The sequence below is a fragment of the Rhinolophus sinicus genome, chromosome 3 (genome assembly GCF_057876585.1).
Source record: "Rhinolophus sinicus isolate RSI-liver-muscle chromosome 3, RSI-T2T, whole genome shotgun sequence".
Lineage (NCBI taxonomy): Eukaryota > Metazoa > Chordata > Mammalia > Chiroptera > Rhinolophidae > Rhinolophus > Rhinolophus sinicus.
Genome location: NC_142503.1, coordinates 102545796 through 102572615, shown reverse-complemented (window position 1 = coordinate 102572615; position 26820 = coordinate 102545796). Strand labels below are relative to the sequence as shown.

Here is a 26820-nt window from a genome sequence, read left to right as displayed (position 1 = left end):
TCTGTAAAGTGAAGCTGTGCCTCATATTGTGACTTTTTATTAAGAAGGTAAACTGGTTCCAAAGGAGGTGCTAAGGGCATGCTCCCAAGGAAGCCCTTTCCCTGTAAGTCAAGAACTCTTGGGAATGAATAGGCATGTGGAGTCAGGCTCTCTGAAACAGGAAGTCCTCATTACCACATACCCAAGCGCTCCTGACACCAGTACTCCTTGTCCCGACCCTGCTCTAACTTTTCCTGTAGAATTTATCATCTTCTAGCAGACAATAGAATTTACTTATTTTCTATGTTTATTTTTGTCTGTCTCCATGTCCATCCCCCACTAGAAGATAAGCTTCAGGAGAGCAGAAATCTTTGTTTGGTTCACTGCTGTATTCCAAATGCCTAAAATTGTGCCTGGCACACAGTAGATGCTCAATAAATATTTGTTAAATGAATAAACGCTAAAAGGGAGGGATTGATGGCTGCCTTTGTTACCTGGGACAGGCCCAGCTTCCTGGCTTGTTACCTGGTTTCTCCCCAAAACAACAGAGAGGGGTGGGGTGAATGTCCAGCATGCAGACTTTCAAGCTGGGCCCAGGCGGGACTGAGGCCAGATGGAGGCAGTGCTCAGTCTGGGGGTCCGTCCCTGACGTGGCCATGGCTTTCAGGGGGCCTGAACCCTGGGTCTCTGCATTCCTGCCGAGCCAGGGGCTGAAGGCCGAGGAGAAGAGCCTGGACCCGGAGTTCCAGGTCTTGAGCATGGGGTTCAATTAGGAGGGCAGAGATACCCTGTGGCTGTCAGCTGAGAACCCCTTGCAGGCCAGCTCTGGGGCTGGGGTACAGTTGCAGGTGAACGATGGAGACCCCCTCCCTGCCTGCTCTGCTGTCACTGATGTCATTGAGCAGCAGCATCCTGGCCAGAGACTCACCCTCACCAGGAACAAGTTTGTCTTTACTTTGCCCAAAGGTATGAAGTAAGGGTGAGGATTGGGGGATAGATCCTGCAACTCCTCCCCCAGCCCCTGTCAGTGACCCCAGGGAGCCTCAGGGGAACTGTGAGGGTCACGGTCAGAGCTCTATGCAGAATCCTGAAGCTCTGCCTGCAGGACCTGAGGTAAATACTGGCCCTCTGTGAGCCCCTGCGTCTTTCAATGTGACATGGGGACACTAATGCTGGTCACACAGGGTCAGGTGAGGAGGAGATGAAAGGACTAATGGGAAATGGCCTTGTGAATTTACAAGAGCTGAGCACACAGCAGGTTTGGGGCCAGTTCTGGCAGTGGATGGCACAGTAAGTGACATGAGAGCCAGCATCCTGAGTGCCGGCCATAAGCATCACTGGACGGTGGGTATGGGAGTGGACAGAGAGGTGGAGACCAGGGCCCTGCCTTCAGGAAGTTTCCAGATTGGGTGGAAAGGCAGGAATCCCAAACAGAGGATCACTAAGTAATCTGGAAAGAGCGGAAAATCCATGTCCTGACTGTGAGTCCATCTAGACAGGCTTCCTGGAGGAGGAGGGATGAGAGGGAATGGGAAAACCAGGTCCCAGGCCTTCAGGTGGCCAGCAATCAGAAGCAGGTTGCTGTCTTCCCCCAGGGTGGTGGTAGGACCCAGGACCATCTCACAGGCTAGGAGCCATCCCCTCCCCACCCGGCCCCCATGGGCTTGGACTGGCCTTCAGTAAAGAAAGGGGCCATGGGCAGGTCCTGAGAGGAGGTCACCCACACGGAATCTTAGCTTCAACTCAAAGTCTGGGTGGGTACCCAAGTTTCCTGAGGCTCCTGTTTGTCCTCAGGCTGGGAGACCCCTGAGGCATCCCTGAGCCCCATGTTCCCCACCCGGGTTTCTGCAAGAACGACCGTGGGCAGGACGCCAGCTGCGGGTGGAGGAGCTGAGGCTGGGCGGGGCCTCGGGCCAGGTGGCCCGGCAGGTGGGCAAGGCCATCTTCCCCATCTACCCGCACCCAGACCAGCTCCCCAGGAACCTCTCCACGAGGCTGCGTGAGGACCTATACCGCTACTGCGGCAAACTGGCTCTGCTCAGGGCCAGCGCGGGCCCCGCTGCCCGCCACTGTGGGGATTGGCCTACAGTGTAACTTTCTGTGTGTACCGGGCCCCTCAGCCTCTGCTGTCCAACTGCCCTCTGGGGGCCAGCCAGTCAGAACCGATGTCACCGAGCCCAGAGCCCCAGCTGCCCAGGCCAGGTGTTCCCTGGGCCCCAGCTCAGGATCTGGCATCACTGACGACGCCCCAGTTAGGAGACCCAGTATCTCTGAGAAGCTTGACGGTCCCTGATCCCTCACTGAGCAGAGCAGCAGAACTCCTCAACGTTGCCTCTGTCAATTCTGGAGAACCTGCAGTCTGAGGATGGAGACAGGGAGTCCCAGTCTGAAGGGGGAGACAGAAAATGGAACAGAGGCCCCAAAGAGAAGAGCAAGGACACCGCTGGCTGGTGTTTCTCTTGCCCAGTAGGTGAGTGTCCCCAGCTCGATCGCATACATTCTCATCAGGTTTTGAGGGAAGCCCTGAGTAGCCCCAAGATGGAAGCCTCTGTGTGCCCACCCTCAAGCCCATCTAGCTCTCACCACGATCATGAGGGACTCGGCCCTGAACCAGGACCCTGGCGGCCTCAGGCCCAGGTGAGGGAGTCTGATTCTTGTCCGGGCTGCAGGAGGGATTCCCAATGTGGTTGCGTTCTGCAGCCAGGCGTATGTCTGGTGGGCCTCAGAGACAGTACAGGTGGGGGCAAGTAACAGCCCATTTTAGAGGTGGAGAAACTGAGGATTATCCCCAAGGACGCTTGATTCCATTTAATGCTACCATTTCCTGGGGACCTTAGTGCACCACAGCTCATGGAATCCAAAGCTAGGCCAGTCTCGGGGCTCAGGTGCCACCTGGCTTGAAGACAGTCAGAATTTGGGTGTCATATGTTCCTATAAGGCATGTGCTAGGAGAGCTCTGATGGGGGGATGTGCATATCTGATTTTGGAACATAGGGAAGGCTTCTCAAAAGAGATATCATTTGAGATAAATCATTCATTCATTCATTCATTTGCTCACTTATCCATTGATTCATCCATCAAACATTTAAGTGCCGACTTTGTCAGATCCCATTTGGGATGGCAATTCTGGGCTTTGGGGAGAGTAGTCCAGGAGCAGAGACCAGAATAGGCTGGTTGAGGAGAAGGGAAGGGTTTGGCTGGCAGCAGGAGAAGGAGCTGAGGTTGGAACCAAAATTTTCCAGCCAATGGAGGCTGGCTGTTCTGCAGTGTCTGTCTCCCAGCAGCTCAGTGGTCTGGGGCTGAAGTGGAGCCCGGGGTGGTAAGCTAAGTTAGGCTGGGAGAGGGAGGGTAGGTGGGAAAAAGTGGAGGGAATCAGGGTACAGTGGCAAAAGAGCAAGGTAGATATTCAATTCAGGAGGCAATGGGGGGACCACCGGAGGTGTTTGTGCAGGAGAAAAATAGGATCTGAGCTGTGGTTTAGACAGAGTGGTCTGGCAGCATGTGCCAAGAGAACTGGAAGGATGGACCAGGGACCCAGGGATCAGCTGCTCTTGCCCAGGTCTCAGCCTGTTACATGGACCATTTTGGCCTCTGTTCATTCATTCATTCGTCAGTCAATCAACGACCAACTACCGGTATATGCCCTACTCTCTGCTGGGTACAGTGGTGAGCTGCTGAGTGAGCTGCATGAGACCTGGGTTCCTTCATGCCATTCTGTTCCTTCAGACTGTAAGCTCCCTGAGCCCTGGGTCTCTCCTAGCGCTTGTCACAGGACTAGATACGCAAGAGGCTCAGAGCTCAGGGAGAGGCAGTTGCCTGCTCTCCAGGTCTCAGCATGCCCTGGCCTGGGGCCATGTGGGACAGTGCTTTGAAGGCTGTGGCTTTGTGTGCGCAAGTGAGGGAGGGGTGGGACTGAGGGAGGAGGGGGCACGAGATGGCTGAACCATCCCAGGCAGCTCTAATTTCTGTTACTTAATGCCATCATTTCCCTGCCATTCTCCCTCTTAAAGTGTCAGATATCTGCTCCTAGCAAGACAAGAAAATGGCTTTAAGGGAGAGAAAAATCTCTTCCCTCCTGGGAGGGTGGGGGTGGTCAGCAATCACAACCATGATAACAGGGCCAGGCAGCTGGTGGGGGGCAGACAATGGAGAGGGAGGGGTCCTTCAGAGAAGAGAGAAGTTGCTTCTTTCAGTTCAGGTGGACTCATCCCCTGGTTCCACCTGAGGAAGGCGGCTGTCTTTCTGGGGCTGTGACTTGCAGGTGGCAGCAAGACCAAGACCTGGTTCTCAGTGGGAGGAGGGACACAGGCCATCCTTCGGGCCAGCTGCCTGGGAAAGTGGATGTGGCCTAGAACAGGGATCCTTGAAACCATCCTCCCTCTCCTCTTTGCAGATGGGAAAATGAAGCCCAGGAGGAAAGGACTTAAGCCAGTCCTCTTTAGTGCTCAACTGAGGAGGAGGAGAAAGGGAGCTGGGGGGGGGGGGGGGGGAGGAAAAGGCATTGAGGAGGAAGGGTGGAGAGGAGGACGGAGAATTCTTGAGTGGAGCCCAACTTCAGCCATAGTCAGTTCAAGGCCAGGAGTGGACTGCAGGTTCCAGATGCAAATGAATAGGCTCAAGGCCACCTTCTCCAGGAAGCCGTCCCTGAACTGATTTTGTCCCTTCCAAACTAGCCTGTCCTGTCTGGACCAGACAGTTCAACCATTGAATCTCCAGTTTAGAACATTACAGTAAGCTCACAAGTTGTTCTTCAACTTGTGTGTCATTGTGTTAAACCAGAACTGCTGATGGTCATGGGCTGAGAGATGGGGTAAGGGTGGAGCAGGGGGCAGGGGCAGGGGGATTAGGAATGCAGTGACCCAGAATGAGGAGGGAGCAGAAGGCAGGGCTCAGTGGGAGCTTCGGTGACTGACTTTGAATCTGAATCACGTTGCTTCTTAGCCATGGCCCACAGGTTACAGAGCCGTAAACGGCCACTCCAATGCTGGTCATAGCCTTTCCTGCATCCAGCCTTCCCTGCATCCTGGAGACCCCGCTCTCCAGGATGATGGATTCCCCTGGGCTAACAATGTACGGACAGGGAACACCTTCCCTTCCCTTCTCCAGTTCCCAAGTTTCCTCGTGTGTGTGTATGTGTGTGTGTGTGTGTGTGTGTGTGTGTGTGTGTGTTGCGGCGTGGAGGGCAGCTGGTGAAGGGCATATCTCCCATGAATGGGGGACTGGGCATGCTGCAGGGGCTGCAGAGGGCAGCTTACCCTGCATGGGGGGAACCAGCTCCCAGTTTCCTGCCAGCTGCACAGGGTACACAGCGACTTCCTTTCCCTGCAGACCTCCACAAGACTCATCCTGTGCCCTAATGCTGCCTCCTTCAGCTTCTGGCAGGTTTGAGACCACATGGCTGCCCCACCCAGCACCCCTGAGGCCCTCCTTCCCAGGAAAGAGGGAGTTTATCTGGCCAGAATAAGGGTGGCCTGTCCAGTGCTGGACAGAGTGGGTCCCAGAGGGTGAGGGAAGCAGCAAGGTGCTGACCAGTCTGGCTCCTGGGCCAATTGGGGTGACTGCCACTGCAGGAGGGCGGGGGGCAGAAGGAGGCCACAACAGCCCTGGGCCTGGAGCTACATCCCTTGTAGCACCTAACTCACCTCTCTAAGTGATCCCGAAGGTTTAACGACAAGCTCCCACAGGCAGAGAGCTATTTCAGAGGGAAACTTTTGAGCTGGAAAATCCCAGTGATGAAATTTCTGGAAAGATGATCTTTAAAATTCCCTGCTTGTAGCTCTGGGGGCCACCCTGGGGGCTCTTTCACCCTAGTCCTGGCCCTGAACCTTCCTCCCACACAGAGAGGAGCAGGAGAGAGAGGAAAAGGGGTACAGTGGGCCCCTCCCCCATCCCCTCCCAGCATTTACCTCCTCCAAACAATCGCACTTTTGTTTCTTGGAAATGATTCCGTTCCCCAGGAGCCTTTTAAATGACGCTTTCAAGGTTGGGTTGTTTTTTTAATTATTATTATTATTATTTCAATTTAAAACACGTTTGTGTGTGTGTGTGTGTGTGTGTGTGTGTGTGTGTGTGTGTGTGTGTGTGTTTTTACCCTGGAAGGGAAAAAAAGAAAGAGAAGAAAAAGCTAATAAAGCAATCACCAAACGCTAAGTGCAGCCTGTGAATTCTGATTGTGGCTTTGGCACCAACAGGCTGGGGGTTTTCATTAAGGGGAAGTGGAGGGGAATGGAGCAGTCAGTGGCTTGCCTAACACCCCTCTACCCTCTGTCCCTAAACCTTTGTCTCTGAGTCTCTCTCCCTTTGTTCCCTCCGTCCTCCTCCCTCTCCTTCTCCCTCTCTCCCTCTCCCACCCTCTTCTCTGATTCTCTTCGGTTCCAATTCTGGCTGGAGCTCAGGTCTGCTCTCTCCCAGCCCTAGGCATCATTCTGCCTGAGGCCCAAGGCTGCAGGTCTTCCGTCTCCTCCTCTCCTTGCTCTGCTTTTTAAAATCATTGTGCCTTTTATTGCTTCCTATTATATACACAATTTCTGGTGCCCTGGAGACTGGAAGGGTGTGCGCAGGGAAAGGCACACAGTGTGGATTTCATTAACTTGACTGTCTGGTTCACCTCAGGGTGGGGGTGGGGAGCTGGGCATCTGGGCACCTCTTTGCTCAGTGCCTGACTTCTGGGTGGGTTGGTGGCTCCCTGTCTTGTGTTGCCCCCAGCTTCCATAGATCCCTGGTAGAGGGGAATGTCCCTGGCCCATTTCACAGGTGGGGAAACAGAGACTCTGGAGGCAGTGCTTGGACTGCTACCAACTAAGTGGTGAGAGGCGGGAAAGGTGAGAACAGGGTGGGCCCGGATTGCTAGTCCCCTCCCAGGCTGATGCCTCAGTCCCTCTGCTTTGGGACCCCTCCTCCTACCTTCCTGTGTCAGATACAGAGGAGATGAACAGGTCAGCTCCTCCCTTCCAATGAGGCAGTTTTATGGGCTTTAGAAAAACACTCCAATTGTTCCCTCAATTACCCTGAGTGGATTGAATGTATTAATCTCTCTCTTAACTGAGAGAGAGAGACTAGGTTGCTGCCCCTCCCCCAGCCACCAGCAACCGCCCCCCACTACCACGTGCCAGGGAGTGACTCCCAGCCCCCTCCCTCCCCCACCCTCCTCGCCTCAGCCCTGAGTGGGTCAGCCTGGGTCCAGGCAGCATGCTTTTGCTGTGCCCAACAAAATATCACACACACACTCACACATACACTCTCACGTGTGCGTGCGAGGGACAGCTGCTTTACATTTCTCTATCAATTTTCATTGATTTTCTTCTTTGCCGCTATTTGGAAGAGCCTTTTCCTTGAGTAAACTCAATCACGCGGGTGACGGGGAGGGGGGGGACTGCGGCGGGCAGCTCCCCCTTCTGCTCCCGTGACAACTGCCTCCAGCTTAAACACACTCTGCCCCAGGCAGCTGAGCCCCGTTAAAAGCTACCTGAGGTTTCCCTTTGTAGCTCGATTTTCTTTTATTTCAGGGGAACAAAAGCACTGTCAAGGCAGTCCAGAGAGGCTGTCACCCATGCAGGGAGGGCTGCAGAGGGCTGAGGGGGGGCTGGCTGGTGCTGGCCCCAGGGAGGGTGGGGTGGGAGATAGGGCCTGCCATCCCAGGAAGATCAAGGCCAGCACTAAAGGTGCCCAATTACCCTGCAGGCCTCCTACTGTGCCCTCTGCCTCCTCGGTGGCACTGACAGACTCTCTGCCTGCAGGGGCCTCTGCAGGAGACCTCAGAGGTCCCTGGACTAGGGAGTAAGACCTGAAAGTACCTAAGTGGGGGATCCCATATTTCCGTCCTTGCCCAAGCCTGTCCCTTCACCCCCCACCCTGCCTTATTTCCAAGTCATCAACAGATGCCTTTGCAATCCTAGCAGGGTCGGTGCCTGGAGCTCAGCCAGTGGGGTATAGGAGAGCTTTGGGGATCAGCCAGCTTACAGTGAGAGGCAGGTGCCCTGGGGTCAGGTGGACCTGGGTTCAGATCGGTCTCTGGCATTTATTTAGTAGCTATGTGCCCTTGTGCAGTTTACATAAGTTCCCTCAGCCTCCATTTCCCCATCTGTACAATGGGGGAGAGCAAGTTGTGTCTTCTGCTGCTAGGAAGATGAAATGAGCGGGCGTAGGGTTAGCCCTGCCCTAGAGGAAGCATGTAATAAGTGCTTGCCATTCTAGTAATGAGTCAGGATGTCTACAGTGGGCAAAGCAGGTGGGTCTGGGCCTCAGTGTCTGAATCTAGAAAATAGTGCTGCTCTTTCTTACTCAGCCGGCCTCCCAGGGGAGAGCTATTGGGACCTTGTGAGCCCCACTGTTCCTGGGGCTCTGGTGCCAGGTTTCAGGTGGAGGAGGCTGGCTCAGCCCGGGTGCTACTCTGGGAAGAGGCTCCATTAGCAGATTGTTGTAACTGAACACAGCAGATGGCCCTGCTGCCCTTCCCCCACTCACACCTCCTGGAGGCCGTGTGTGTGTGGGGGGGGGCGGGGGGGTGAGGAGGATGAGGAAGAAAAGGCTCTCCGCATCTGTGGTCCTCCCAGCCAGTCCAAGCCCAGCCCCAGTTGAGCAGCTGAAAGGCTTCAGGGAAGGGAACTGTGGTGGCCTTCTCATCTCCAGAAATTAGCCTCCCGGTGAAAGGAGGAGGGGGGCGGTGGGAGGTCCCAGTTTCCACGGCCTCGTCATCATCTCCGTTTTCTTCCTCACATACTCCACTGGAAGGTTGATGAGCCCCAAGGGGTACTGCAGAACACGGTCACCCTGACAGAAGTGCAGAAACACATGGACACGCGTGCGATGTACCCACACCCACCACATCCTGCTCCTGCAGAGGTCCCCCACCTCATCACACGGGCTCACCGATGGACACACATGGGGCGCACATCCTCCCACACACAGGTCGGCACCTCCTTGGGACCCTTCTGATTTCATCCCTGTACAGCCCCCTGCAAGAGCACCCTTTACCAGAAGAAAAAGAGGCTTTGGGGACGTGGCATGTGTGATGTATGAGATGAAATTAGAACCCTATGCAAAACCAATCTTTAATAATTGATCTTTAATAAAACTCTAAGAGCAGATAGGGGAGGGCAACAGGGAATGAAGGCTGACAGCACCCAGTGGCCAGCTCTGGCCCTGGTGAGAGGTTGGCCTGTCAGCAGTCAGCCGAGACACCCAGCCTGGGTGCTGGGGCTGGTTCTGCAGAGTCCCTGGGCTCAGGAGCAGCTGAGGCCCACAGGGGTCAGCCCCTTTCTCAGGATAGATGGAGGATGAAGGGGGATATCCGTCCTTGATCTGGATTGGACGACCTGCCTTGGGGTCCAATGGTCCAACCTCTCTTGGCCCAGGGCGGTCATCTGTCCATCCATCCATCCACTCCCCCAGCACTAAACAAGGTAGCTGTATCCCCAGCCCTTGGGGAGCTGCCACGCTGGGAGGGGAGAGGAAGTAGGAGGAGTTGGAAGACGATGACTTTCCAAGCTGACTGTGAGGACGGGAGGTGTGATGGGCATGAGCTGCGTCACCACGGACTCAGTTGGCTACAGGAAAACCAGTTCAAAAGACCTTGGTTTAGGATTCCATTTCACAGTTATATACGAGCTATCTGACTTGGAGCAAATCACTTACCTCCCTGGGCCTCAAGTTCCTCATCTGTACGATGGGCAGAGTAGTAGCTACCAACAGGGAGAGTGTGAGGCTCAGCTTAGCAAGACGCTCAGGAATTGCTTGGTTCATTAAAACCCACCTCACAAATGTCAGGGCAGACATCAGGTCCCCACTTAAAGGAATGGGTGAGGTTCCAGTAGAGATTGAGCAGAGTGGTTTGCAGGTGGCGAGGACAGTGTGACAATGATGTGGAAGCAGAAATGGGTGTGTGTGTGTGAGGGAACGGCAAGCAAGACGGAAGGATGATCTGGAGAGAGCATTTCTGTGGGATGGGAGGTGCGGGGGATGCCAAGGGAGTAGAGGGTCGGTGCCAGCTCCACAGCTCTGGGCCCTCCGCCATCCCATTTGCCCAGGCTGCTCTGAGCTAGGCTGACAAAGTGGGAACCTGCAAAGCCCATTGTAGAGAGAGGGCAAAGCCTGTCCCCAACAGTCACCTCAGCAGGAAGCCTGTTGGGAGGGAGTGGGGGCCCAGTGGAGCTAAGCCCTTGGGGGGGGGGCCTGGGGGGGGGGATATTATTTTCATCTTCCTCTTAAAGCATAATTGCTTTTTGTCGGGCGGGTGTTCCGGGAGACATCTCCGGGTGAGATTGCTTTCTAGGCTCCTCTCCTCCAGGAGACAGGCAGCGCCAGGCCAGCTCCATGCTGCATTAATACATTGCAAATGTGATTTCATGGCCTCAAATGAGATTAGGGCCAGAGGCTCTGCTCTCTGGTGGAGAGGTGGGCGGTGTGGGCGAGGAGCCTAGCTGAGCCGGGAATCTGAAAGGGAGGGGATCCACCGATCCCAGGCCTGAGTAAGCAGTTTCCTGTAACTGGAGCTCCTCAGAGCTGCTGGCTCTTCCCAGCTGCAGAGCCTGCCTGGAGGCCCTTGTCTGGGGAATGGGGTGCTCTGGGCTGTCTCTCCCACCCCCGAACTCCCCATAAGAAACCGCAGTAAGGGAGAGGGCTGTGATTACAAACGCAGGCTCTGCAGCTGTGTGGCGTGGGTCCAAAGCTTGGTTCTTCTGCTCCTGGTTCTGCCTCTGTTTTCTCATCTGTAAAACGGGGAATACAGTGGCGCCTACGTCATATGTAGTTGTGAGGATTGAGTTAACATGTAAAATGCATACAGTAATACCTGGCACATAACAAGTGTTCCTTGTAAGCTTCTATCATGTGGTTCACACACCAACTCTTCACGCCCTAGTGGGGGGAGACGGCACCTGAAGGCTTGGACTCTGGAGGAGAGAAGGCTATTTGGGGAGCAGACATCAGGCTGAAGTGGGGGCATCTGGGGAACTGGCAGGGAGAAAGGCATCCAATGCTAATGTCATACTCACTCATTCAACGAGCACCCACCTGGCACCAACTCTGCGCCAGGCAATAGCCTGGGCCCTGGGAACAGGGCATCACCAGGCACAGACCCTGCCCTCAGAGGAGACAGACCCTCGCCCAGAAAAGTCAGTAATGGGTCATGAGCCAGGGCCTGGGGAGGCCTAGGTGCTATGGATCTGATGCTCCTGGGTGGGGTGAGGGCAGCAGGGGGAGGTCTAAGGGAAGATTTGCCAGTTGTTCCATTTGTGTCCTGAAACACCATGAATTATTCAGGTTGGCAGAGGGAGAAGGCCAGTCCAGGCAGAGGGAACAGCATATATGAAGGCCAGAGGCTCGAGAGACCAGACCTATTCAGGTGACGGCAGGCGTGGCACGTGGCTGGATGGTGGGTGTGAGGCAGGGATCAGCTGTGACGATGAGGCTAGAGGGCCTGGGTGAGCAGACTTGAGGCCTGCAGGAATCTTCTGAGAGCATTAGCATCTCTCCTGAGAGCAGTGGGGCCCACTGAAGTGTTTATTGCAGCAGAGGAGCAACTCAGTCAGATTTGCGATTTGGAAGAGTCAGGGCGAGGGAACTGGTGAGCCTACTGCCTGACCAGACCTCTATGCACCGAGTGGACCTTGGCAGGGTCCTGCTTCCACCCCCCCCCATGGAAAGGATGACAGGGGGCTTTCATTGCTGACCCCTTTATTCAGTCCCTTGTTAATTAGTTATGGATTTTCCAAAAGAAAAACGCCCAAAAGCCACGTTGCATCTTTAGCAAAGTGATTCATGACAGGATGACGGGCCCTGGCGGCTGCAAACGAGAGGTCTGGTTACCAAACACTGAGACAACTCCTTCCACATGGCGACCAGTGAACGTGACTGCTGAGCAAATAAATGGACACGCTGTCAGCTAACGAGGAGAACAGTACATCCATTAATAGTCACCCAAGTCTCCCATTGCAAAACTGGGCCATAGTGGCTCCAGATTGGCACAAACTGACATAAACGTGGGGAGTTTGTTTCTGTGCCACCTGCCACGAGCCGGCTACTTGTTCTCTCACCTGACCCCATGCCCCTGCGGGTGGGATCATCCTCTCTGCTTTGCAGATGAGGAGTTGAACCCCGAAGGGTCAAAGGACTTGCTCAGATGCTTGCTGTGGGGCCTGGGGCATCTCAAGAGGTCATGCCTTTTTGCTACCCAACATAGTGGTACTGGGCCAGGCTGGTCCGTCCCAGGAGAGCCCACAAGAACTAGGCACAGTGACAAGATCGGACTATCAAGTACACATGACAAAACATGGAGGCACATGCATGTAGCCCAGTAGCTGAGCAGGTCACCTCTGCACAATAAGGGACCAGAGGAAGGTCAGAAGGGCAGCCCCCCAGCACCCCCTGTACCCCTCCATGGCCCACTCAACCTGCAGGTAGTCTGTATACAGGGGCTTGGTGGGACTGGGAGCAAGCTCTCATTGGTGATCCCAGTCATAGCCCCGGGGTGCCTTGACTCCACCAAACCACCAGCCACCCGTGTGTGCAGGATAGAACGGCCTCTTCCTGACACCAGCTCTGCCTGGGTTACAGGAGCCTGGCCCACCTGGGCCAGCGGCACCTCCAGGAGGCTCCCCCTCCCTCTTTGTTGACTCCAGTGTCTGTGGGTTGCACTGTCACAGAGCCTCATTCAAAAGGCCAGGTGTTTGCATCTCTGGACTTGACCTTTCTCCATGCTGCCCCAGTTTCAGGAGTAAAGGAAGGAAAGATGCGACTCCTTCCCCTGGAATTAAAGGAAAAGGAAATATACTTTGGTGGCTGTGATCACAGGCTTTGGAGCCAGCAGACCTGGATTCAAATCCCAAGCTTCAAAGCTCGGGCAAGTCCCTTCATTGCTCAGAGCGTCTGTTTCCTCATCTTAACGTGGAGAAACAACAGCTCCCGGGGAGCACGTGAGGGTTAAACGAGACAGTGCAGGTAAACTTTGGGTGCGGCACGTGGCACATAGTAAGTGCTCACTAAATGTTAGCGGGGCGTGAAGGTGCTGGTGGCGGTGGTGGTGGTGTGGCATACAGGACATCAGGTGAGAGCTCAGGCCCACAGAGGGGTTCAGACAGCAGTTTCATCAGTCAGGGCCCTGGTAGGCAGAAAAAAGCATTCAAATTGGGTCATCTGAGGGGAGTGTAATAAAGGGACTCTTTGCAAAGTTGATGGGGAAGCTTAGAAAAAACCAGGGGGAGAGTGCTGTGCCCTGGGGGCTCGGGAGAGGAGCCCTCACCACCCTGAACAGGCAGGAGGAGGAGTGATGACCACCACCCAAGGGGCAATTGCATGGAGAGTGCTGCCGCCGGGCAGGGTGGCCTTGGGTAGAGGGACCAGCCATCCCCGAGAAGCAGCTAGGAGGGAGCCTCCTAGATCCGTGCAGCCCTCTTTGAACCCAACCCAACCAGAACCCGCTGATGTAGGCGTATAGTCCGCCTCCTGGGGCCCAGGGCAGGGTGGAGAAGGAGAATGATCTGTGGTACAAATGGGAGACACCCAGCACCTGGGGAGAGGAGAGGGACTCAGCTGAACCCTGCAGCCACACTCTTTGCTTTCCAGTTAGAACTCTCTCAGGGAAGCAGTCAGTCAGTCCTTGGCTGCTGTTTTGATGTGGGAGGGACTCAGGACTGGAAGGACGGGTGGGAGGGGCAGATCCACACACAGGGGCTTAGCGGTCCCCTCTCCTTCCCCCTCCAGCTCTGGCTGCAGTGACTTCAGCTCAAACACAACCCAGTACCTTAAGGAGTAGGGTGTGAGCTGACCCCTGGGGGACCCAGTGAGAGCCATATTTAAAGCATGAGGCAGAACCAGCTCCCCAGATCTCTCTGCAGAAACTTCCAGGTGGAGCCTCACAGCTGATGTGAGGTCACGGCAGCCCCAAAGGTTCTAGCCATGCAGGCTGTGCATTCACCACTGTCAGAATTGGGGACCTTCCTGCAGTCTGCCATCCTTCAGCCAACAAGCACACCCCTGCTCTATACACCACTGGGACTGAGGGGGAGTGGCATTGGGAGCATAGAACCCCTGCCCCCAAGAGAACTGCCTCAGTTGGCAACTGTCAAAAACCAGAGAGGGGCAGGGACTTGGCCAGGTCCCAGCCCACCTCAGGTTTGTCCCCTACTGGGAGTGAACTCAGCAGGTGTCACCACTGGCAAAGAGCACTACTCAGTACCGGAGACAAAGGGTGGGTCAGGAAGGCTTCCAGATGGAGTGCCTTGAGCTGGACCCTAAGTGCAAACTGGATTTAGATAGGAAAGGAGGAGACCTTTCGGGCGAGCCAGCCACCTGGAGAAAAGTGTGGCTGTCGGATGGGCCCGGAAGCTGGGGACCGAGTGGGTCTGGGGAAGAGAGGAAGAGGGGCTGGGATATCAAGGGTGGTCTGAAGGCTCAGGTGCTGGGTGGAGAAGTGCAGGCTGCACGCAGCACATGTTCTTGCTTCTTGGGCCCATTTCTGCTGAGGAGAACCTGCCAAGTCCAAGGTTGCTTAGCAGGAAAAAGAGCGAGTATGTAACTGAATATTAGTGAGTGCTAAGTGCTTTTCCTGCCTTTTCTCATTCGGTCCTCAGAGTAGCATTGATCTCCCCACTGTATAAGGGAGGAGATCAAAGCTCAGGGAGGGGTAGGATTCTGAACCAAGAACACATCTGTTACAAAATCACACTAAGTTTCCCTCCTCATCCATCCCTTCCCTTTCCCTTTCTTTCAGCTGCCCAAAAGAAATGGAGAGAAAGTGATGGTGTGTGTGTGTGTGTGTGTGTGTGTGTGTGTGTGTGTGTGTGTGTAAGAGTGGGGGAGGGGTAGTGGGGCGTGCTCATAGGTTGTGAGACAGGACCAAGGGGCAAGGAAGGCCGGGTTTGTGAGCTCAGGGAGACACACTTCCCTGGGACTCACTGCAGGGATAGTTAGGCCAAAGGGCTGCCTCCTCAGAAGCTAGGCCCTCGGGTGCGGTGTGAGGGAGAATGCACAACTGTGAACCACAGGTCTGCCCAGCAAGCCCAGTGCAAAGCCAGCGAGGAAACAGGACCCCTCCCTGCCTCAGATCCAGGCAGAGCTGGGAGAGGCCAGCAGGGCACGTAGGGAGCCAACTTTAAGAAGACACCGCTCTCAGGGCTATGCCAGTGCACCTGCCACCACGCCTCCTTAAATTCTGTACCCTAGCCACCTTGCCTGCCTCACTGCGGCTCCTGCCCAGCGCCTAAGCAGCCTCTCTCCAGGGCCTTCCCACAGCTGTGTGCTCTCTAATGACTGTGTTTAACCCCTGGCCCCACCAAATGATGCGGCTCCAAGTGCTCTCTCCTTGGGGAGGGGCGAGGGGAGGGGCAGGGTTACCTATTAGCTGGGACGACAATCATTACTTGCTTCCCCTCACATCGGGATCTCCCTGAGTCATCAAAGCTTTGGGTTGGCCCCTGGGCAGGGGAGCAGAAATTTCCTCTGGACATTTGGGGAGCAGGCTCATTTCCCTTGGCTGAGGGAGGCAGAGCGGAGAATGAGGCAGATAGAATAGCTGGGCGGCAGGTAGAGTAGCTGGGGTGTTAAGTAGGAAAGCCACACCCAGCCCCTAGGCTGCCAGCCCCCCACTAGTGAAGAGAAAGCAGTTCTGGGGGAAGGATAATACAGCGCAGGAGCGAATGTCCTAGGGGCCCATGGTCCAGGGAGCCGGGTAGCCAGTGAGTGAGGTGGTAGGAAGGTCCTCCTTCCTATGGCTGCTGAGTATGCAGGGCTTGCTAGAGCTCTGGAGCCAGACTGCGTGGAACCATCTCCCAATTGCATTATCTTCCTCCCAGGCTGGAAGGCCCATAGGCTGAGGGCTGCAGCAGCAGAAAGCTCAGATACTAAGTAGGGCAGCGGGTGAGAGCCCAGAGCCCAGGGATGGCTCTAGAGAGAGGCTGCTTAGGCACTGGGAGGAGCTGCAGGCAGGGCAGGAGCCGCAGTGAGGCATGCAAAGTGGCTAGGGAACAGAATTTAAGGAGGCATGGTGGCAGGTGCACTGGCATAGCCCTGAGAGTGGTGCCTTCTTAAAGTTGGCTCCCTACGTGCCCTGCTGGCCTCTCCCAGCCCTGCTGCATGGCCCTGAACTGGCTATGAATGGCCCCTGCAGGCACTGGGGCAGCGCCGGTCACCCCACCCTGCCACCCCAGCCCCAACCTGCTGCCACAGCCTTCCAGACAAAGGAAGGGGGAGGCAGTCTGGCGGGACTGGAAAAGGGTCCACAGAGACTCTCTGTGCATCCTGGGTTGTGACCGTGTTGGCCCAGGAGCCAGGGGAACCATCGTTGGCAGGCGTAGAAAGGGAGAAAACCGGAAGTGCCTCTCGGCTTCCATCCCCAACCATCTGGGTGACCTCGGCTGGTCCTTTGGTTCTAATCAAAGGTGAGGCCTAAGTGTTTCTGTCTCTACATTGGGGGGGCTACGTCCTCCCTGCTTCTCTGTCTCTGGAGTGGAGAAGCGGAGGGAGAAGCTGGGAGGCCTCCTGCCTCCTGCTGCCGGGGTGGGCCTGCTCTTTGTCCCCAAACCAAGGAAGATGGGAAGAACCCTCAACATGGAGTCTAAAACAGCCGGCAGAAGAATGAGTCAGGCCACAGGCCTCTCCCAGACACCTTCTTTGAGACCCAGTTCAAACCTCGCCCCCCACGGAACAGACCCCACCCCAGGCCGGGGGCCAGTCACTCCTCATGCCGCCATCTCACCACACGTCAAGCACTTAGAACTGTGCCAGCATATAGTTGAGTGCTCAGTAAAAAGAGGTATCTTTGTAACAGTTGCTTGTGGAGCTCAGAATTGGATCAGTCATAATCTTTGGTCCACACCCTAAACCACTGTTGAACAATAAGTGGCCCTCTTTAGTTATTTATAACTTATTTTCAACAGTTAACTGACCACCCAATCTAAGAGACAACATTACAACAACAGATCTGCTTATTCTCCATTCTCTCCCCCATCTTCCCACCCACACTCCAAGAGAAAACCGTTCTCTTGAACTTTGTGTTTTTTTGTTATTAAACAAACAAAAGGCTCTAGGCACCCAAAGAGGCAGGCGGCTCAGATTCCTGAAGAGAAACAGCTATTTTACCAACCGAGTTGTAACTTCCTTGCAGGCAGCGTCTCCCCCTTTCCTGCGGTGTGACCAGCAGGGGGCTGGGCACAGGGCATTAGCGAACCTTGGTGGATGGGCAGCTTGGGGCACCAGGGGCAGGAAGGGTAAGCACTGAGTTCTGGAGAGCAGTCAGGACACAGCTCCAGGAGCAGGGAGAAGGGCTCCTGATTCCCCCCTGCACCTGGACAGGTGTCTGTGTGACCTCTGCCTTGCCCTGTGACATCACACAGTGTTGCCCAGGTAACCCAACTGGCTGGAAAAGCTCCCTGCTTTTCCAGCTCTGGGCAGAGAGAGGACCACCCTGTCTTTCCCTCCCTGGGGGTGCCAGGAGCCAATTGCCCAGTTGTCCTTGGCCTAGATTCCCCAGGGCATCTTCACTCACAGAATGTCTGGCTGCTGAGAACGCTCCCCTGCCTCCACCTACCCCACCTTCCCTTTACCCTGTTCAGGTCCCAGAGCCGGTGTATGGCACCCCTGAGACCACACTGACGTCACACTCTTCACCACCCCAAAGACTCCAGGGCGCCCAGGCCAGCTGTCTGGACAGGACTGATGCCTAATTCCCCACCAGTACGAGGTACTGGTCCCCGAGAGTGTTAGACAAGACCAAACACTGCGCCCCCAGGAGGATGGGCCGGAAACAGAAGAAGGTGAGGCGTGGGGGCACGGGCCGTGCACTGCATGGATTCATCTCTCCTTCCGAGTCCATGTATGATTGCCCCCAATGCATGACAAAGCTTTCCTTCTCTGGCTCAGTTTCCACAGCTGTGAAATGGGGACCGAGGTGATCTGTGTGTCTCTTCCAAGTTAGGTGTCCTATACACTTGGACTACATGGGCTCGCAGGTGTTATCAACTCCGACTACCTTGACCTGGTGATTTCTGCCAGTCTCCCCATGACCCAGAGAGGGGTATAGCTTGAACTTGGTGTCACATCCCCACAGCCTGGAAAGGAGTTTCTGCCTTCTTGTTGCTGGGGTCATAGAGGCTGAGAGAGCCCACGGAGATGGCTCACCATCACCCTCCAAGGTCTTCTAGGAGTTTCCCGGGCTTCTGCCCTGGCAGTGCCACACCCCACTACCCCACACCCTCCAGCCCTGGCCCAGCTTCTGCCCCAGCCACATGGGCTCCAGTGCCTGGAAAGAAGGGATTTTTGTCTGTTTTCATCACTGCCATATCTCCAGCACTCAGAATAGTGCCTGACACATAGTAGGTGCTTAATAAATAGCTGTGGGCACAGAACAACCTTGCGTGGACTAGAATATCAGTGCAATTAAAGGCAAACAGTTCCACGCCAGGGGTCCCCTACCTTCTGCTAACTGGCAAAGTTGAACCCATGCCCTCGACTGGGCCACTTACCAACAAGGATGGCAAAACAGCTAAGACCAAGGACACACAGCTACTTGCTGACTTGGGAACAGCCTCTTTGCAGTTATACTCATAGGTCAAATAAACCAAATAGCTAAGGGTACCAGGCCCCAATGTGGGTTTCACTATATTACCCTTGACTTGGGTGTCTGTGGGCTCCTCCCCTTGATTACACTCTCCCCCGTTAAGCCTTCTTCTGGTAAGTCACACACTGGGGACCAGGTACCAGGCTGGCCTGAGTGGGGGGCCCTAATCTGCCAGCTGGCTCCTGAAGCTTATTGCCACCTGCCCCCCAAGCTGGTTGGGGGGATCCCGGGAGTGCGTGTGGGAGCCCTGAGGAGGAGTCCGATTTATTTGATTCATAGCTCCGGGAAACAGAAAACTTATGTTTATAATGTGTATATTGTATTACACGTTCCTGTTTCTTCTTTGGAGAATCCTCCACTCACATCTCTTTCTTGTGGTGATGTTTATAGATTTCAGTGCTCTTTGTACACACACAGCAATATTCATCCATTTATATAGATTGCAAGTATTTTCTCCTGTTTGTCTTTGTATTGTAGTGAATTTTGGACCATTGTAGAAGTGGGTAGAGATTTTTTTAGTTATCCAATCTGTAAGTCTTTCTCGTTATGATTTGTGACTTTTGTGTAATCTTTTGAAAAGCATCTCCTGCTTCAAACGCCCCAACTCCTCGCTGGTACCTGAGTTCTGGCTGCTTGGGTTATGAGCCTGAAGGCGTAACATTGTGGCCCCGGGAAAGCAGGTCACATCCAAAGGAGGCTGGGAGAGCAGAGTGGAGGCAGATGGATCCTGGTCCCCTTCCAGCTCTGCCCCACCAGCTAGGCTGTGTGCCCTGGGGCAAGTGCAAGAGGTTGTCCCTGAGCCTGTTTCCTCACCTACAAAAGGGTGTCCCAGGCAAATTTAGAAGCTGAAACTAGAAGGAACATGAGGGACCATTTTTAACTCAAAGCCCTTGTGATGCAGCTGGGAAACTGAGGCCGCCTGAGTCTAACAACTTGCCCAAGTGATTGATCAGGGGCCTGCCTCATAGCCCGGGGCCCTTCCTCTGGTGCTTCTGGAGGTGGAACTGGGCTTTCTTGCTTTCCATGGCCTCCCAGATTTCTGGGGCAGCAGGCGGCAGGGGACGGGGTCTTGAGGGAGTGGTGGAGTCTGTGTCCTCCATCCCTCCTGCCACCAGAACAAGTTTAAGCCCCAGCCCTGGGAGCTGAAGTAATGGGCCATTTACTCTTTCACTGCTGGTCAGATCTCTCACCCCCACCTTGTCCTCTCCCCCAGCACATACATCCCGAAACACCCTAAGTGATAGGCAGCCCAGGTCCCTCGGGACATCTGCTGGCTAATCCTGGCTTATTGAGGGCAAGGCCAACTGTCAGAGGGTAAAGACACTGGACTTAGCAACGACTGAGCCCGCCACGCGCCAGGCCCCAGCATAGGAGCTGAGAGAGCTGCTTTGGGGGCCGGCCAGACCCCTACCTGCAAACATTGCCCACCAAAGTCTGCACCCCAGCAGTGCTGGGTGGGCTGATGAACGGAAATAAGCCAATGGTGAGTGAGTACTCAGCTCTGTTGCTGGCTGGCAGGAAGTGTATTCAGGAACATGAACTCCCGCCGCCATCCAGGGTTCATCTCAGCCCCACAGATGGGTCTCTGGGGCCTCGGACTTACGGGAGTTTTGCCATCACCCACAGTTTTCTCCCCCACATGTAACCCAGCACATGCATTTTCTATTCCCTGATGATTTCTCCAACGCAGGCCGGGGAGGGTGGGGTGGAGTGAGGACATTGGAACTGATACAGGCGTGTCTCTGAGGGAAGCCTGCAGATTCCATCCAGGAAGCTGATCAGTCATTGGGGCAAGTTATGCAGGAAAGAGGGGAAGGCAGAAAGGTTGGTCCACCAAAGCCCCTCCTGGCCTCCCACTTGGTCCCAGGGCCCAGCCTGCCCAGCGGGCACATGCCTTCAGACCACACCAGGAATCGCCAGCCTGGCACCTGGCCTCATGCCCAGAGTGGAGCACAAGCAGTTCTCTCCAACACCCCTGCAAGCTTTATTTCCTGGAAAGCTGCCCACAGGGGAGGCACAGAGGAGGCAGAGGAGGTAAAGGACAGAGAGGGGGCACAACTATGGTCTGGTCCGCAAAATGCCTGGCAGGGCTCCAGCGCTGCCAGGGAGTCTGTGAGAGCTCTTGGGCAAACTGCTGTGTGCTGGGCCCTCACTTCTGGGGCTCTAGGGGCTCGTGACAGGCCCTGTTCCCTCACAGCAATGCGGCAGCTGGGCCCACTACCTCCTGGGAATCTGGGCGTAGGAGGGACATTAGTCAACTCCTCTGACTTCACTGCAGGAACCTTAGGCCAATTACTGGGAAGTCTGACTGTACACCATTCCAGATATCCCCCCCTTGACCAGGCAGGAAAATGAAGGCTCAGAGAGGACACACAGGGAGTTGGGGGCAGAGCTGGGCTGGAATCTAGGTCTTGGACCCCCAGGCTGCTATTCTTGCTCCCACACCACCAAACAAGGAGACCAAACGTGCTGGGGAGTAGGGTGGGCTGTGGGGTATGCAGTGAGGGTGGGACATTGAAAAGGCAGCATCTCTACTATGAGGGGTGGAGGTGGCTCTGTGGCTCCTTTCCCCGCCTTCCTCCTGACACCTGGCAGGGGTTCCTTCTGCTGACCTGCCTCCCCCTCCTCCCACCCTGGCCTGGCAGAGGAATAGGGGAGAGGGGGTGGGGTAACTCATCCCCTCTGTAGATGGTGACAGGGTCCTGAGGTGTGGGGGGCTGCTCAGTCAGAAGAAGGAGAGGAGTCTCTGTAGTGCTGGCACTTCTGGCGCTGGGCCTGGGTTCTCACCTCCTAATTAGTCACTTTGTTAGACAAGAACCACAGCTTGTACCAGGAAGGCCTTTCTGATAATGAGTGGGACCTGCAGGAAGGCAGGGGGCAAGCCACAGGGAGGTACATGCAGGGAGAGCAGGCCAGGCGGAAGGCACAGGCTGCCAGGCGGGAGCCAGCCTGGTGCGTGGGAGACACCGCTCGGAGGCCCGGGTGGCTGGGGAGTGAGCAAGGGGCCTAGGGATGAGGTGAGGTCAGTTTCCTGGGCCAGAGCAGGCTGGTCGTTACAGCATTGTGAGGCTCTGAGTGAAATGTGGAGCTGCTGCAGGATTTGAGCAGAGTAATATGGTATGCTTGAAATTTATAAAGGTTCACTCCCGCCGCTCCATGAGGTAGGGCAGGGTGGATGGAGAGCCAGAGGGAAATAGGAAAGCAATTAGGAATCAAGTGCAAAAATCTGGTGTCTCGGACGCTCGTGCTTAGAGACGGTGAACAAGGGTCAGATTCTAGACGTGGTTTGAAGGCAGGGCTGGCAGGACATGCTGATGGATTAGAGTTACATGGGGCTCATATCTATGGTCACCCCACACCACTGTCATGAGAACTGAATGAAATAGCAGCCCTTCCCTTTCCCTCTGCTTGGAGGCTGCCAGGAGCCAGGAGCCACTGTGCTACGACCCCCAGGCTCAAGGTGGGAGCAGACAGTGTGTGGGGAACCTGCGCTGTCACACAGCAGCAGGGAGGGTTCCAGACAGAATGGTCCAAGCCCTCCTCGTCCCCTGGGGGAAAATGACTCTCAGGGCACGACTGGCTTCAGGTTGAACTCCAGCTCTCCTGACACTCATCAGGATTGAGCCGGGGACCTAGCCTGCTGCGGTTACCACCAGTCCATAGCCTGCCAGGACCCTGTCCTCACTCCTCTCTGGGCCTTGGTCTCCCCTCTGCACAATAGGACATCGTTCTCAATGGTCCCCATGGACCCTTCCCGCTCTAAGGACCACCCACCCTTACCAGGGCCTGGCCTAGAATGCAGAGTCTGACAGGCTGAGCTTTGCAGAGAAGACGGTCAGCCCCCAGTGGCTCCCTCAGGGCCCCATCTCCAACCTGAAAGGTCCACTGCTCCCCTCCCAGGGCCAGGAGGGCCCCTCTGTTGCCCCTCACATCAGCAAGTGTCAGTCAGCCGGAAGGACAAAGCGTGGGGGTGGCCTCCTGCCAGGTTAATCTGGGTCAACTGTCAATGTCATTCCAGGCACTGAGTGCTAGTCAGCTAGCCAGTGCAGAGGCAGGACCAGGACACCCCAAGTCACAGCAGCCCCATGTCCACACACTCCCCACCCCAGTGTTTTACTCACCACAATGTCCATCTCTACCACCCTACTGACTCCCCACTGCCTCTAGAGACAGCCTGGGCCTGCCCTCGGCCTCTGGGAACTCCCGCCCCTTTCCACTCTGCGTCTCCATTCCAGTTCTGCTTTCCAGCCTGTCCTCCCTGCTCCACCCACCCATGTTCTCCCAACCCTTTAAGGCCTCCTCCTCCCAGCTGCTTTCCCTGACTGCCCCAGCAATGGCTTCTGTCTCCTCTCAGCAACTCTCATCACCATGGCCCTTTGGGCCACGAATCCCCAAATTATTGAGTTGTTGAAGCCCTGCACGTGAGTCTGCTTGGGCCAACCAGCCTAGGAGGCCTCATGTGTGGGCAGGCACCTCTCTCTCCTCCTTCCTGGCCTGCAGGGTTCTCTGGGTAGAACATGGATGAGGCATCTGGAACAGACATATTCATTTATCTCCATTAATGCACTGGTGACTCCCTGGATAAGCTTCGTAAACTGTAAAGTGGTGTGCACGGCGGACCTAGGGTGAGGTCACAGGAGAGCAAAAGAAGGCCAATTGCTAGGGCCTCAAAAGCGGACAAGAGTTGGGAATCACAGGCAAGGGTACCTGCGAAAGTAAAGGCTTAACGGTGGGACTGGACTTGAATGGTGAGGGAACCTGGCTCGTTCTGCAGGAAGTGATGGATCCAGGATGAGGGGAGAGGCATGAGAGAGACTAGGAAAGATGTGGGGTGTGGGATAGAGGTCAGGAGAAAATGGGGCCGACAGTGACTGCACCTTTGGGACCTGTAGTTCCAGACTGGGTTGGGGCCTGACAGAGGGAAACACTTGGAGAGGAAGTACCGTTATGAGAGGATTCGAGTTATTCGGAGGCAGTTGGGAGGGAACCACACCAGAAGAGGCCACTTAGCCCCTGCTCTTGCCACAGGTCGCTGAAGGCCCAGAGGACCCCCTGAACACCTCCCAGAACGCAGAATCTATCATGAGCCACCTGTCTCCCTCTAATAAGGAGACCATCGTTGTCACTCTCCATGGGGCCACCAACCTCCCTGCCTGCAAGGATGGCTCTGAGCCATGGCCCTACGTGGTAGTGTAAGTAGCTGGCTGAGAGTGGGGTGGGGGCTGGTGTCAGCTGGAGCAGAAACCAAAGTATGGATGTTTGGAATATCAGCACCCAAAGGTTCGGGGCTGGGCCTTGATACCCAGGGGGAAAGCCAAGCGTGAATCACACGGGGCTGAGGGATCTGCGAATGCGAGGCCTGGCACCCTCTGCTGTGTGGAAGCTGCTCACCAGGGCTGGGGAAAGAAGGAAGACCACTCCTTGAATCCAGTGCCCTCTGGGCAGGGCTTGGCCACAGCCTGGCCTCAGGAGGCAGAGTGCCTGGGGAGGCCTGTCTGGGGGTTGTCAAAGGAAGGAGAAGACCTGGGGCCTGCTGCGTCTAGCCTGGGTGTGGGGGGGTCTCATCCCACCATGCACAGTCCTGGGGTAAGGTGCTCACAGCCATGCTCCTCTTTGGCCCCCACCACTGCTCCAGTCCTGTCTATCATGGCGGCTTCCCTAGTTCTGGTCCTTGAATGTACCCCACGTCCCCCCTCCAGCTAGCTGCAGTCAGCCTGGTATCCGAGTGGGGCCAGCCAGGCCACGTCTGCTGACTGCGTCACAGACTTCACTTCTCCCAGAAAGGCATCAAAGGGCAGCAGTCTCCATCCGGCCAACCTTCCACGTGGATGTTGGACATCCGCTCGATCTTGATTATAAAGCCCTGTGCAGTGGCCCCTCCCATAAGCTTGTCCTCCCTTAGCCCCTTCTGTGGACAGTGGGACCCACCAGCCCCCCCCACTTCCTTATACCCCCCTCCTCCACCAATAACAGCATCATACAGTGCCTGCCTCCAGGCTTTTCCCCACATTTTCTTTTGGGGAGTGCCTGCCGCACCCAGCCCTCTCCCCAACAGTTGCTGAAATCCCACCTTCAAAGCCCTTCATCCTGCCCCCTCCTCCAGGCAGCCACCAGAGTTGAGCCCTTCCCCCTCTGGAGGCCAGCAGCAGTGGCTACACTGGTCAGATGCACTTCATATAAATTATGTGCTGCTCCTCTGTCCCCCAAAATGGGGCTCCCCAGTACAGGTCCAGGTCTCATCTCCATTTCCCCCTGCAGTGCTCCCAGCATAGGCCTGAGCACAGACTTAGGGCCCGAGGAACACCAGGTTACTATGACAACAACCCCTGAACCCCCACAGAGTGAAACGAGGATAGACGGTATGCTGGAGACCAACAGGTGAAACACTTGCTTGTGTCCAAAGCGCCATTTCCACTCGCCCAGCTCGCGGGTCCTACCCTCCCCCAGCTCCATTTCTGCAGTGAAGAAGGACAGGTGGCGGAGAGCCGGCTTGTCAGGGAGCTCGCCTTCCCGGCTCAGCTATTTCCATAAACCAATTATCGCCCATCATCTCGGGAGATTGAGGCCCTGCCTATCACCAATCCAGCCTGGCGGCGGGCGGGGAACTAGGGGCCCCGCGCTGCTCCTCGGCAGGCATCGCGACCTGCGCCATCACCCGGTTGCCATGGGAACGCTCAGTTGGAGCCAAGCCGGCCCGAGCCCGGGCGAAGGGTGTGGGGGCGGGGGGAGCTCATCGCCGCACCCATCTCCACCTAGGGAGGAGGCAGGGAGCGGGGCCTGGGCGAGGCTGCAGCCGGCGTTCCAGGCTCCAGGAGGCTGAGCTGCCACCAGCCCAAGGTGGTGCTAATGAGATGCAAATGAAAGCAGAAGGGAGAGCTTCTGCAAAGGCAGGCCCAGCTGGTGGGACCTGAAAGGGGCTTTTAGTGCGAGCCCCCAGCCCCAGGCAGGAACCCCAGAGGGAGGACCACCGCTCTCTGAAGCCCTAAGCCCTGGGAAGAACATGATGTCCCCGTAAGTCTGATTCCAAATGCACAGTAAGGAGGCACACAATGGGCATAAGAAGTCCACGAAAGTTTTTCTTTTTCTCACCATGAATATTTTGATGCTTAAAATCAATATTACATATATGTTATGTACATTAAATACTATTAAATAGTACATTAAATAATATGTATTAAATATATGAGTATATAATGTCATATTCTTTCAAAATATTTTTTCTCCTCTTTCTGTTGCCTGTGTTTTCTGCTTCACTCAGCTTGGTCTCCTGGCCTAGTTTCCTGCTCTCTGCCATCCCACGGTGTTTCACCTCTGATTGGAGGTGGGACCCTGGGGATTCCTGCGTCTGCCAGCTCTGCCCTCCTCTCTGGGTTTGTTGCATCCCCAGCAGACAGACCCATGGTGGTGGGGAGCGGGGGTTGAAGCACCAGAGAGTGCCCTGAAGCCATTCACTCACTGAGCCCATTAGTGGGGAGCTAGAGAGGGTTCAGGTGCAAAGATGGGGCCTCCCTAGTTTGGAGTGTGACCCCTTCAGCCCATCCAGGCTCCAGCCTTGAGCCAGTCTAGTAACAGGATGCATCCTCCAGTGGCCACCACCCCAGGCCAACACGTCCATTTGGCTCATCTTGTGCTTCTGTCTCTTTGCATCTGAGCCACTGACCTGCTTCCAATCTGACCCACCTCTCCACCGAAATAGCTTTAAAGTCACCAGCGATCGCCTTGCCTGGCCCTACATCCAACAGTCATCTCATTTTCAATCTCTCCGCCCCTCATGACCACTCATTCTATTTGAAGCCCTTTCTTTTCCTGGCTTCCAAATGCCCCCCTCTCTTATTTTCCTCCCTGGGCACCCCTTTATCTCTTCCACCTGGCATTAAATGTTGGCTTGTCCAAGTTTCGACCCTCGGTTGTTCTTTCTCCATACTCTCCACATGAGCTCATGCCCATCCTGGCATCAGTGATCACATCCTTTCACCCCCATTCAATCCATCACCAAGTCATGTCAATTTCTCTCCTGTCTTGGGTTTGGCTGCTTCTCTCCACCAGCTCCACCACCTTATGCTTCTGCTCTTGGTACCTCTGATCTTGCCCGTCTTCAAACCCCCTTCAAAATCAGGCTACCGTTTAACACCATGGTACCATATTGCCAAAGGAACCGATTCTTTGAACCGTCCAATGGGTTCTCATTGCTCCCAGAGTAAAGAGGATTCCAGGCCCAGCACAGCTGGGTCTTTGCTGGCCCCTCCAGCTCCCTGGCAACACGACCCCTTCTCTTTGCTCCAGCCACAGCG

At 55.4% G+C, this 26820-nt stretch overlaps 1 protein-coding gene across 1 annotated transcript in view; it reads left to right on the top strand.

Moving 5' to 3' along the window:
- The first annotated feature begins 635 nt into the window (after positions 1 to 635).
- Positions 636 to 26820, top strand: part of CCDC33 (coiled-coil domain containing 33) — a 103966-nt gene continuing 77781 nt past the window's right edge. Inside the window, 6 exon segments of the mRNA XM_088796832.1 lie at positions 636 to 943; positions 1819 to 1850; positions 1853 to 2050; positions 2053 to 2176; positions 2496 to 2616; positions 23558 to 23721. Coding sequence (XP_088652958.1) covers positions 636 to 943; positions 1819 to 1850; positions 1853 to 2050; positions 2053 to 2176; positions 2496 to 2616; positions 23558 to 23721 — 947 coding nt within the window.